Source organism: Calliphora vicina, chromosome 4, assembly GCF_958450345.1.
Source record: "Calliphora vicina chromosome 4, idCalVici1.1, whole genome shotgun sequence".
Taxonomy (NCBI): domain Eukaryota; kingdom Metazoa; phylum Arthropoda; class Insecta; order Diptera; family Calliphoridae; genus Calliphora; species Calliphora vicina.
This window is the reverse complement of record NC_088783.1, coordinates 91,907,297-91,921,456: the sequence shown is the minus strand read 5'-3', so window position 1 is coordinate 91,921,456 and position 14,160 is coordinate 91,907,297. Positions and strand designations below refer to the sequence as shown.

The window sequence follows — 14,160 nt, the reverse complement described above, 5'->3', positions numbered from 1 at the left end:
ATCAAAAATTGTATATCTTGAGTTAAAAAATATTTATTTTAATAGATATCCCACTCGTATCCCTATAAGCGACCTAAAATATCTTAAAGGAATGGACCTAAGCTTTCTTTTGACAAAAAAAAATTTTTAAAAAGGGTCCATTTTGAAAAAAAATTCGAATTTGCAAAAAAAAAGTCAAAAATTGTATGTCTTGAGTTACAAAATTTTTATTTTGATAGATATCCCACTAAGCGACAAAATAGGTCTTAAAGGAAAAGACCTAAGCTTTCTTTTGAGCAAATTGGAAAAAATTTCGATTTTGCAAAAAAAAAGTCAAGAATTGTAAGTCTTGAGTTAAAAAATATTTATTTTGATAGATGTCCCACTCGCATCCTACTAAGCGACCAAAAGGGTATTCAAGGAAAATATCTAAGCTTTTGTTTGAGCTAAAAAAAATTAGCTTGAAAAAAAGTCAAAGTTTTTGATTTTGCGAAAAAAGTCAAAAATTGTATGTTTTGAGTTACAAAATATTTATTTTGATAGATATCCCACTAAGCGACCAAATAGGTGTTAAAGGAAAATATCTAAGCTTTATTTTAAGAAAAAAATACCAATCTGCTCAGGATCACTTTCTGAGTCGACTAAGCGATGTCCGTCCATCCATGTAAACCTTGTAATCAAACTACAGGTCGCAAGAACAAAGGCTATTGAATTTGGTTAGAAGCAGCCCATTATTTTATAAACATATTCAAACCAAATTCAGCACAATTAAGTTTTATGTAAGCCGAACTCTCACGACTAAATTTCGTGACGATCGGTCAACAATATTCCACAGCTCCCATATAAGCAACATTCTCGAAAATGCCATTAATATACATAAATCTCTGAAATATGTCAGTATCCAAACAAAATTCAAGACAAATATGTTTCATATATTCGCAATTCATCCCACCAAATTTTGTAACGATTGGTCCATAATTAGTCATAGCTCCCATATAAGGCCCACTACCAAAAATGTGTATATTCAAATAAGATTCAACACAAATAAGTTTCATATCAAAAGAAAACTCTTTATAATCATATACCGGGTGTAGGGTATCATAAGGTCGGTCTTGCCCGACTATACCATTTTATTTGTTTATTAAAAAGTCTTCTTCGTTGGTTTTCACAACGGATTTTGTTATATTTTTTTTTGAGAAAACCAAATTTCTTTAATCTGCAGTTTTACGTTGGGAAAAAAGATAATCACCTAATGAGAAAACGGCCCTTAAGTAGTTAAGATAGAAGGATAAAATTTTTGCATGTGGTATTCAATATTTGGATATTTAACTCACTATTTTTTTAAAAAAAATTATTGGAAATCTAAAAGGATATTCAAGGATAGAAATTTTAAAGGACATTTTTGACATATTTTGTCCTTACAGGATAAAATAAAAATAATACGAAATATTTTACAACTCTTCTTCATCATTTGACACCAAATTTGACATAGTAGGATGATCAGAAGTATTTTAAAACATTTTTTTAAAAATGTACTCCTCTGAAAATTTTAAGTCTTTTTAAAAAGGAAACAGGATCACGAAATGAAAAACTGAAAACGCAGTTTTTCTCCATCATCCGGTTCTTGTCTAATATTGAGTGTTGTACGGTGTTATAGAAGCTTTGATAATAAGTCCATTATTATATTTCTTTAAGCAGGTGAGTTAAGTGAATGATATTTACAGTGACAAAAAATAATTATGAAGAACGGGTTGTGGCTAATGTGTTTTAATAATAAATATAATAAAAAATTTTCTATAATTATTAGGGTGGGTCGATTTTTTTTTACGAAAAAGCTGTATAGCAGAAACGCTTCTACGGAAAATTCTAAGAAGTTTTACCCAAGCAACCATAGGTCTAAAATCAAATCGTATCTTGTACATTTCGTCTTTTATCCAATGATATTTCAGTATATATATATTTTTTAGTAGTTTTTTATTGGATAAAAGACGAAATGCGCAATACACAGAAAAAAGTTTCAACATAAATATTATGATTTGATTTCATTGATTTCAATTCATAACATTTATAAATAATTTCTTAAATATTAAGAATTTTTCATATTTAATGTTTTCAAATTAAATCTAGAAAAATATAATTTCAATTTCATTTATATTTTTATGTTGTTGAAAAATGTTTGAAATTTTCCTGGTCCGATCGGGATAAAACTTTACGTGGGCGTAGCCAAGGAGCATTCGAGTTTAAGTTATTAAAATGGGCTATACAAATACTCCAGGGGCGTCGATATGGGGGCTCAAAGTAATCACGTGCCATTTTTTTGTTTCCCATCCGATTTCAAAGATTTCAAAGATTTTAATATTTTTTAAATTTATTTATCTCTTCTAATTTTCGAGTTATAGGTATTTTAAAATTTGGCCATACCTTGGCCCGCTCTTTTAAAAATATAGGGCGTAATTTTGGACCGAATTGACTCGATTTTTTTTTGTTAGTTAGACAACTAAATTATTAATAATATACAAAAGATTTGAGGTCAATATCTATTATGGATTCAAAAATAATCGATTTTTAATTGAAATATTAAAAAAATAGTAGATTTTTGTTGTTTTTTGAGCATAAAAAACCTGACTTAACTCTTTTTTTTATTAAAAAAAACTTTATTTAAGAACATATAACAATTTTATGTTTTTCTGTAAGGTATCTTTACGGAGAACATTTTGGTATTTAATTTTTGGTCTTACAAAAAAATTTCAAGTCAATATCTCATTTAAATTCAAAAATATGCCACTTTTAAACTCCGTCCTTTTTCATACTAAAAAATTTGTATAAATTTTATTAATGTGACTGAGTCAGAACCAATGACTTGTGTTGAATAAAATATTTTTGATAGACTTAAATTTAAACTGGCATATTTTTGAATCTAATTGAGATATTGACTTGAATTTTTTTTTGTAAGACCAAAAATTAACTTATCTAAACAAAACAATATAGCTCGGAATAAATGTGGATCAAATTGTTCCTAATATTTGAAATCCTATTAAAATTTTGATATAAATTTTAGTTTTAGAAACTCAATGAATATGTAATATATAATAAAATCTTTATTTATTAACGAAACTAAATTTTTAACGTTTTTTATGTTTGTCATTCTAAATAACAAGGTGTAAAAAAACTTGTCAAAAGGTCAAAGGCAATCCCGCAATTCCTAAAAATTGGAGCGAAAATCCCAAAAATTATATTTTTAACAATTTTGTCTATAGGGTCCACATTTCCTTCGGGTCTGGGAAAATACTTTGGCGATAAATAGGGAACACATCAAGGTTTCCAAAGCTGCTTTTTGTTTTCTGATCCCAGCTTTGGGATTTTAGAACAAGTGGCCCAAAGTTGAATTTTTGATAAAAAATAGGTCAAATTCCGTAGGGGCGACATTATGGTGGCCTGAAAAAATGTGAAAAAATTATGAAAATATCTCTTATAGTTTTTCCGTACCTGCGATTTAAATTTGGAAATTTTCGAGAAAAACCAATTATTTGGCAATTTTTATGCCAATGAGCTCTATTTCCTTACTATTATGAATTTTAAGTAAAACCTATTGAGAATATTATATTCCAGATAATTCTAAATATACTCTGAAACTTTTACTAAAATCGGAAAACGTTAACCCTTAAATCGTGAAGGTCAAAGGTCAAATTTTTCAATATTTGGAATTTTTCTTGGAAAGATTTCGAAACGTTGTATATTTTTGGGCCGATTTTGATGAAATTTAACGAAAATATAACACAAAGCCTAGTATTTACAAAAACAGCAGAAAAATTTAAATTAACCCTATATAGCACTTGGTGTTAAAATGACCCCAAACTTCTAAAACCATAAAAAAAATTATGATTTTAAAAGTTTGGGGTCATTTTAACCCCAAGTGCCATTAAACGTTAATTTCCATTCTTGTGCTGTTATTATAAACCCTAGAGTTTATGTTATATGTTTGTTAAATTTCATCAAAATCGGCCCAAAAATATACAACATTTCGAACATTTCGAAATCTTTACAAGAGAAATTCCAAATATTGAAAAATTTGACCTTTGACCTTCACTATTTAAGGGTTAACGTCTTCCGATTTTAGTAGAAGTTTCAGAGTATATTTAGAATTATCTGGACTATAATATTCTCAATAGGTTTTACTTAAAATTCATAATAGTAAGGAAATAGAGCTCATTGGCCTAAAAATTGCCAAATAATTGGTTTTTCTCGAAAATTTCAAAATTTAAATCGCAGGTACGGAAAAACTGTAAGAGATATTTTCATAATTTTTTCACATTTTTATTCCCTATTATATTCTTAATAAATCCCAATGAGATGATCAAAAAATTCTGAAATTTGTTTAACAAAATTTTTAATAATTTGAAAATGGAGTTTTGAAACTGCCGTTAAAAAAATTTTATTTTTTTGTTCATACCTTAGAATAGGTTAACGGTATCCTACGAAGACAAAAACTCATATACAAGTAAATATGGACATATTTTAAGTAAAAATGAGCTTTTATTTTAATATTTATCAAAATATGTTAATTTTGTACATACATTTCTTGTTCTAGTGGCCTGAGACCCGTTAATGGCCTGGCGAATTTTTAATAACTTTAAAATTTTTTGACCAATTTCTGTTTTTTATGTCTCATTAGAACGAGAATTACGTACACATTTCGCTTCTTTTAAATTAAATTACAAAAGTAATTTTTTAATTGCAAAATTTTTACAAAAACTGAAAAAAATGCATTTTTTCCCCTTGTAAATGCATCTCAAAACTTCAGAGGTCTTGCGGCACGTCTTAACCCCAACCGATTTACCTAAAATTTTTTCAGGATGATTTTTTTTACTAATGTTCACCAAACTGGCCAAAATCCAACTTTCGTTTATTAAGGGCCACCCTAGGCGACATATTCTAAGAATAGGACATGTTATTTATATCAAAATGTTCTCCGTAAAGATATCTTGCAGAAAAACATAAAATTGTTATATGTTCTTAAAGAAAGGTTTTTTTAACTAAAAAAAAGAGTTAAGTCACCTTTTCTCCCAAAAACATCAAAAATCAACTATTTTTTGAATATTTAAATTGAAAATCGTTTATTTTTGGATCCATAATTGATATTGCTATGAAATCTTTTGTATGTTATTCGTAATTTAGTTGTCTAACTAAGGTATGGCAAAATTTTAAAATGCCTATAACTCGAAAAGTATAAGAGATAAATAGCACATGCTTTCTAAAAATATGAAATCGGAAAGGAAACAAAATGTGTTTAAAAATTTTACATGTCGAAGGTACCCTACTTTGAGCCCCCATAGCGCCGCCACTGGATCATTTGTATGGCCCATTTCAATATCTTAAACTCGAATACTGCTTGGCTACGCCCACGTTAAATTTTAGAAATGCCAGATTTATTTCCAAAAAATTTTGATTCTGCCCCACTGTGCATTATGAACGTAGCTTAAAGTTCGACAAAAACAACAAAATATTGATTTAAAACAATATATTTTTTTTTTAGATCGACAAAGATGAAATTTATTTAAGACGAGTCATTGGAGCAAAAAAAGACCAGTACTTTTTAAACAAGAAAGTTGTTCCCCGTACTGAAGTGGTAAATTTATTAGAATCTGCAGGATTTTCAAATTCCAATCCATATTATATTGTTAAACAAGGGAAAATAAATCAAATGGCAACGGCAGCAGATTCATATAGACTAAAACTATTACGTGAAGTAGCTGGAACTAGAGTATATGACGAAAGAAAAGAGGAATCCCTAAATATACTTCGTGAAACAGAAGGAAAATTGGAAAAAATTTCCGAATATTTAAAAACAATTGAAGACCGCTTGCAGACATTGGAGGAGGAAAAAGAAGAGCTGAAAGAGTATCAAAAATGGGATAAAAGTCGGAGAACCTTGGAATATATTATTCATGAAACAGAATTAAAAGATACCAAAAAATCATTGGAAGATATACAGCAGCAACGAAAATCGTCTTTTGAAAAAAAAAAAGTTTATAATCTGCAAATTCAAAAGGCACAAGAAAAAATTAAAGACATTCAAAAAAATTTAAAAGAAGCTAAAAAGAATGTAACAACAACTAAAGAAGAACGTTCAATACTTTTAACTGAACAACAACAACTACTGAGGGAAAAAACTAAATTAGATCTTACAATCGTTGATCTGAACGATGAAGTTCAGGGTGATAATAAATCAAAAGAACGTGCCGATCAAGAATTAAAGAAACTAAAGATTACTATAACAGAAAAGGAACGCGAATTAGAAGAAGTAAAACCGAAATACGAAGCAATGAAGAGGAAAGAAGAGGAATGTTCACGAGAATTATCACTTAAAGAGCAGAAACGCAAAGAATTGTATGCAAAGCAAGGTCGTGGATCTCAATTTTCCTCCCGCGAAGAAAGAGATAAATGGATAAATACTGAGTTGAAGTCACTAAGTAAACAAATAAAAGATAAAATAAATCACCATTCAAAATTAGTGGAAGATTTAAAAAAGGATGCAAATGCTGAAAAAGATTTAGGTAGAAAAATAGAGGAACATTCCACGGAGTTGGAACAACTTCGCCTTCAAATAGATGACCATAATAAAAAATATTACGACCTTAAAAAGACCAAAGATCATTATCAAGCTACACGTAACGAGCTATGGCGAAAGGAGACAAATATGACACAGCAATTACAAACTCAAAAAGAAGAACTTTCTAAAACCGACCAAGCATTACGTAGTATGGCTGGAAAGCCTATATTAAATGGTAGAGATTCAGTACGAAAAGTTTTAGATAGTTTTATAGAAAAAGGAACTCCTTTTGCTGACATTGCAAAAGCTTATTACGGTCCAGTTATTGAAAATTTTAGTTGCGATAAAACTATATACACTGCTGTTGAGGTCACTGCAGGAAATAGACTTTTTCATCATATTGTTGAATCAGATAAGGTTGGAACACAAATTCTAAAAGAAATGAATAAGTTGAAACTACCAGGAGAGGTAACATTCATGCCACTAAATAGGTTGCAAGTAAAAAACCATGATTATCCTGACGATCCTGATTCTATTCCAATGATTTCTAAATTAAAATATGATGAACAACATGGAAAAGCCTTGTGTTACATTTTTGGAAAAACATTAATATGTAGAAATTTGGAAAGAGCCACTGAACTTGCAAAAAGTACCGGTTTGGATTGCGTTACATTAGATGGTGATCAAGTTTCATCTAAAGGTTCACTTACTGGTGGTTATTTTAATACCTCACGGTCTCGCCTCGAAATGCAAAAGAAGCGAACTGAATTGACCGCTCAAATACATGATTTTGAAAAAGAACTTAGTAAAATTAGGAATGAGTTAAAGCAAATTGAAAATAACATTAATGGTGTAGTTTCTGAAATGCAAAAAACTGAAACAAAGCAGGGAAAATCAAAAGATATTTTTGAAAAAGTTCAAGGAGAAATACGGTTAATGAAAGAGGAATTGGTGAGGATTGAAAAATATCGAACACCTAAAGAGAGGTCTCTTGCCCAATGTACAGCAAACCTAGAAGCTATGAATGGCACAAAAGCCGGATTAGAAGCAGAACTCAATCAGGAATTGATGTCTACTCTTTCTGTACATGATCAGCGAGAAATAGATCAACTTAATGAAGATATAAGAAAGTTAAACCAAGAAAACAAAGAAGCATTTACACAAAGAATGCAACTTGAAGTTATTAAAAATAAATTGGATAACCTTCTAGTAAACAATTTATTTAGGCGAAGAGATGAATTAATTCAAGCCTTACAAGAAATATCAGTAGAAGACAGAAAAAGAAAACTTTTAAATTGTAAAAATGAGTTAACTTCTACAGAAAAGCGAATAAAGAAAGTAAACCAGGACTTGGAAGAAATAGAAAAAAGGTAAGCATATGTTTGTATCATATATATATATATATTAGAGTGTCCCTTAGAATTAAATTTTTGGAAATGTTGAGACGGTACCCCCTGAAAACTTGTGTAATGACATAAAATACCACCAAAAATTTTTTTAGCTTGTTCTAAGAAGGACAACCCGTGCCGACTTAGCGATTTAGTTTTGAGGTGCATTTACAAGGGGAAAAATGGATTTTTTTTTTCAGTTTTTGTAAAAATTTTGCCATTAAATAATTACTTTAGCAATTTAATTTAAAAGAATCGAAATGTGTACGTAATTGTCGTTCTAATAAGATATAAAACAAAAATTGGTTAAAAAATGTTAAAGTTATTAAAAAATTGCCAGGCCATTAACCCATTAAAAACCAAGACCATTTAAAATGAAAAATTTTTAAATTCATTTATTTATTTAAACTAAAATACGGTCAAAGAACATAAAAAATTAAAAAAAAAATTTTAGGAAACGTGTTTTTGGGGCTGTACCTGAATGGGTACAATGGCGTAAAGTGTATGCTTTTTTTATAATGTGTGAAAATTTTTAAAACATTACTTTTTCAACACAACGCAATATCGGATTGTTCAGACAACCATCTTATTCTGTTATGACATTCACCCCATCGTAGGGGATTTTTTATCCTTTAAGGAAATTGGTTTCCAGGAGTAGTTGCGACACCAGAAGCCAGTGTAATTTGTATATAGGTCTCACCTTGTCAGTAGCATCTAAATTAGTGTTATCAGCCAAATTAACAAAACGTTTTATTTCATTGAATCTGTTCCGTGATATAATTTCGGAAATTTTGGAGTGCGAGTATCCTCGCAGAACACCCAATACATATCTTCTTTTGGCATAGAGCGAAATCCACTGTAAAGCAAAATACTCTAGAATATATTCAAATCTTCTGCGTTGAAGGATAAATTGAGTTTATTAGCTTGCGATGCATAAATGCAAGTCTGCTAAATGGTTAAACTAATAACCTTTTCCAATTCAAGTATGAAATACTATTGAACTCATTGTCCAAAAAAATAATTTCAGACATTTGAACATCGCATGGTCTTATTATCCAAATAGAATTTGTTTTGCTTGATCTTGAGGGCATTATTTTCTGTCAGAACATCTCAAGTGGAACATCATCGTCGCTATTACTGTCACAAAATACTTATATTTCACCTGGTACATGCAATCTCTAACAAAGTCGTTAGCAACACCTTCATCTTCATCCATATTACAATCCGGATCTGATAAAATAATAGCTATCAAAATTGTGGTGCTCATATTTTTCCAAAAAATCTAGTTTTTAAAACATTTGCATTAAAAACTTCTCGTTTTGATGGTCTGAAATTCTATTTTAGCGTAAGAAAAATCTTAAAAAAAATAATACATATCAAGCCATTGTACCCAATTGGGTACACCGATTTTCCTAATCACACAACTTTGTCCCAAAAAATTATTTTTCTTACACATTTTTATAAAATGTACACATAATCACTCTACTTCACAAAATTATAAAAAACTCTTGCTTTCGTAAAACTCTGTTTGCTCTCCGCAGCTCAATTGTTACTAACCTCGCTAATATTCCAAAAAATGATATAGCATTATAAAAACAGGACAAAATATACCTTAAGGGTATTATTTTTTTAAAATTTGTATGTGTGATGTTTAAAAGCACAGTGTGTTGAATGCAAAATCACAAAAAAAGTTGTAAAATTGATCTTGTTAAAAAATGTATGAGTATTTGAATATTGCCTTTTTTCTGTACTCAAGCAGGTACAATGGCTGGGAATGGGTTAACGTGTCTCAGGCCACTAGAACATGAAATGTATGAACAAAATTAACATATTTTGATAAATATTAAAATAAAAGTTTATTTTTACTTAGAATATATCCATATTTACTTGTATATGAGTTTTTGTCTTCGTAGGATACCGCTAACCTATCCCAGGTATGACCAAAAAAAAATCTTTTTTATAACGGCAGTTTCAAAACTCCATTTTCAAATTTTTAAAAATTTTGTTAAACAAATTTCAGAATTTTTTGATCATCACATGGGATTTATTGACAACATAATAGGGAATAAAAATATGAAAAAATATGTCAATACCTCCTATAGTTTTTCCGTACCTGCGATTGGCCATATTTTGGCGAATGAGCCGAATTTCTTTACTGTTATGATTTTTAAGCAAAAGCTATTCAGAATATTATATTCCCGGTAACTTTAAATATAATCTGAAAGTTTTACTAAAATCGGAAACGTTAACCCTTAAATCGAGAAGGTCAAAGTTCAAATTTTTCAATATTTGGAATTTCTCAATAGCGAAATGTTATATATTTTTGGGCCGATTTTGATGAAACTTAAGAAAAATATAACAGGTTGTCTAGTATTTATAATAATGGCACAAGAATTAAAATTAATCCTTAATAGCACTTGGGGTTAAAAAGACACTCAACTTTTAAAGTCACGAAAAACACATTCAATATGAATGGTGATAACTTTAATGTTTTTCAGAGTTAAATAAATTTAATCATTCAAGTCATTTTTTAAATATATTAAATCAAAAGTACACTAAAGGGTTAAAATCAATTTTATTATTCAAAAATCCTCAATAAAATATTAATTACGTTATTAAAGCAAAAATCAGGTATAAATACAATATTTTGGCGTTTGAAAAATGTGTGGTCAAAATTGAAGAAAATTGTGAACATTTTTCAAAATGGCTTCGTAATACTATTTTCTAATACACAACACAATATTTTAAAGTTTGTTTCCTATAAAAATAAAATTTTCATCAGCTCTATTGAAATTGACTATTTTTAATGGTTTTAGAAGTTTGGGGTCATTTTAATCCCAAGTGCTATTATGGGTTAATTAAAATTTTTCTGTTGTTTTTGTAAATACTGGATTTTGTGTTACATTTTTCTTAAGTTTCATCAAAATCGGCCCAAAAATATATATAACATTTCGCTATCTGTCCATGAAAAATTTTAAATATTGAAAAATTTGAACTTTGACCTTCACGATTTAAGGCTTAAAGTTTTCTGATTTTAATAAAACTTTCTGACTATATTTTAAATTACCTGGACTATATTATTCGGAATAGCTTTTACTTTAAAATCATAACAGTAAGGAAATTCGGCTCATTCTCCAAAATATGGCCAAAATATTAGTTTTTCTCGAAAATCTCAAAATTTAACTCGCTGGTACGAAAAAACTATAGGAGGTATTGACATATTTTTTTGATATTTTTATTCCCTATTATGTTGTCAATAAATCCCCATGTGATGATCAAAAAATTCTGAAATTTGTTTAACTATATTTATCAAAATATGTTAATTTTGTTCCTACATTTCATGTTCTAGTGGCCTGAGACACGTTAATGGCCTGGCTATTTTTTAATAACTTTAACATTTTTTAACCAATTTTTGTCTTTTATATCTTATTAGAACGACAATTACGTACACATATCGATTCTTTTAAATTAATTTTCTAAAGTAATTATTTAATGGGAAAATTTTTACAAAAACTGAAAAAAATTCATTTTTCCCCCTTGTAAATGCACATCAAAACTAAATCGCTAAGTCGGCACGGGTTGCCCTTCTTAGAACAAGCTAACAAATTTTTTGGTGGTATTTTATGTCATTACACAAGTTTTCAGGGGGTACCGTCTCAACATTTCCAAAAATTTAATTCTAAGGGACACTCTAATGTACATGATTTCATGAAACACTAACAAAATACATGGGTTTTTGGGTTTTTTGCTTATATCTCGGCCATTTGTGGACCAATTTTCTCGATTTTAAATTGCAACCGAGCCGGAAGAATTCCGGAGATTTTGATGTATCAATCATATTTGTAAGTTATTTGGGGGATTTGGAAAGTTGATTTCAACACACAGACGGACATGGCTATATCGACTCCGCTATCTATAACGATTCAGAATATATATACTTTATGGGGTCGCAAATGAAAAATGTAGAAATTACAAACTTATATATACCCTTGCCACTCATGGTGAAGGGTATAATAATACTAATTATTTTTGTCTAAGAATTATACATAATTTATATTTGTACAAAAAATCTTTATTATTTAAAAGATTAAATTGATTTTTTTTATTTTAAGGGTACTCGATGCAGTAAACTCGCAAAAGTCTCTTCAACAAGAACATGAAAATTTTATAAGAAATGAAAAGGAAATTGAAGAAAAGATAAATGAAGATTCAAAAAAAGTAGAAAAGTGGGCTGTGAAAGAAAATTTACTTCTTCAAAAAATAGATGAATATACCGAAAAAATTGCATCATTGGGCGCATTGCCGCAGACTGATCCTATTTTTGCTAAAATGAATTTAAAAAATTTATTTAAAGAATTAGAAAAAGCCAATCAGCATCTTAAAAAATATAATCACGTAAATAAAAAAGCCTTGGATCAATTCTTGAGTTTTTCGGAACAAAAAGAAAAACTTTATAAACGAAAAGAAGAACTAGATGTCGGTGATGAAAAGATTAGAGAGCTTATGCAGTCACTAGAAATGCAAAAGGTGGAAGCAATTCAGTTTACATTTAAACAAGTTGCAAAAAACTTTACACAAGTTTTTAAGAAGCTAGTACCCCAGGGTGCTGGTTATTTAATTCTTAAAACTAAAGACAATGATGGAGATAAACCTGACAGAGAAGTTGCGAATTCTGATGCTTTCACGGGAATTGGTATTAGAGTTTCATTTACTGGAGTAGATGCGGAAATGAGAGAAATGAATCAGTTATCTGGTGGCCAAAAGTCACTAGTTGCATTAGCTCTTATCTTTGCTATACAAAAATGTGATCCTGCTCCCTTTTATCTATTCGATGAAATAGACCAGGTACTTTTATAATGCCACGATCATTAATAGTGAATAACTTTTTTCTAATTTGTTTTTTAGGCACTTGATGCTCAGCATAGAAAAGCGGTTGCCGACATGATACATGAATTAAGTGATAAAGCTCAGTTTATTACTACAACATTTCGGCCAGAATTATTAGAAAATGCTCATAAATTTTATGGAGTTCGATTTAGAAACAAAGTAAGCCACATTGACTGTGTAACCAAGGAACAAGCAAAAGATTTTGTTGAAGATGATAATACACACGCATAATACTATAATTTTGTATATATTATCCGTAATAACTTATGAGTAGAAACAATATCGTCAATTCCAGGATAGAACGCCTAAAAATCAATCGATCACAATATTTTTTCCTCACATTCAGATGGCTGATGATTTGAGTTCCACAAAATTACCGATTTTATTTCGCTTTTTCACTTTTTGAAAATCCAAAAAAATACATGATAAAAAAAAACATGTATTAAAATAAAAAAATTTAGAAGGCACATTGAATGAAATTGCAGAGATATAGGCTGACTTCACAAACGCAGTTTGCAAAGCAACACTGCAATGCATAGTGTTCATAAACGCAATACGTTTATGAAGTCAGCCATAGTCATTAAAAGTTACACACTTTAGTTATTTTTTAAGATTTTCAAAAAGTGATAAAGCGAAATAAAAACGCTATTTTTTTGTAATTTTGTGGAACTGAACTCAGCAAACCGGAAATTGTAAAGACCACAAAGTAAACAAAATTTGGGCGTTCTCTCATAGAATGGACGATATGCATTTTTTTGTTTTTACTTCATAGTTAAATATAAAAACAATATAATTATGACATTGCAAAATAATTTATCTATAAAAATAAAATAAAGGATGAAAAACCAATAGAAAATTTGTATTCCATATTATCACATAAATGCGAATGATGCAACTAACAAAGAATTCAAATATCCAATCTATCCAATATCCAATCAAAGAATATCCAATCTATCATGAGTTGTGTGGCACGTAGCGATGTTGGCATCTCGTTGGAGTCCATATCATCCAATTCAGTCAAAATAAGTTGGTAATCATCGACCTATAGGGCTTGACGGTGATGGCCTGTCTAAAGTCGAACATTTTTTGGATGGATATTTTCTTGAATCTTTCTCCAGTTTTAACTTCATAAAATTCGGGTTATCAGTTATTGAGAAATTTAAAGTGAACTTTTAATTTTTTATAGCATTTAGTATGACAATGCGGATTTTTTTGTTTTTTGAATTAGATTTAATTAAGGTATCTATAGACGATAATACTGAGTATTAATATTTGTCAAAAACTCAAGTATCATAATACAACTTCATCATATAAACAAAAATTGTATCCGATTTTTATAAAACACGAATAATTTTT

General features: G+C 29.3%; 1 protein-coding gene across 1 annotated transcript in view; it reads left to right on the top strand.

The window, feature by feature from the left end:
- SMC3 (structural maintenance of chromosomes 3) overlaps nucleotides 1-13,660 on the top strand; it is a 169,666-nt gene extending 156,006 nt beyond the window's left edge. The window contains exons 4-6 of the mRNA XM_065510312.1: nucleotides 5,513-7,899; nucleotides 12,030-12,762; nucleotides 12,823-13,660. Coding sequence (XP_065366384.1) covers nucleotides 5,513-7,899; nucleotides 12,030-12,762; nucleotides 12,823-13,035 — 3,333 coding nt within the window. The 3' untranslated portion in view covers nucleotides 13,036-13,660. The remainder of the gene's footprint in view (nucleotides 1-5,512; nucleotides 7,900-12,029; nucleotides 12,763-12,822) is intronic.
- Nucleotides 13,661-14,160: the final 500 nt, after the last annotated feature.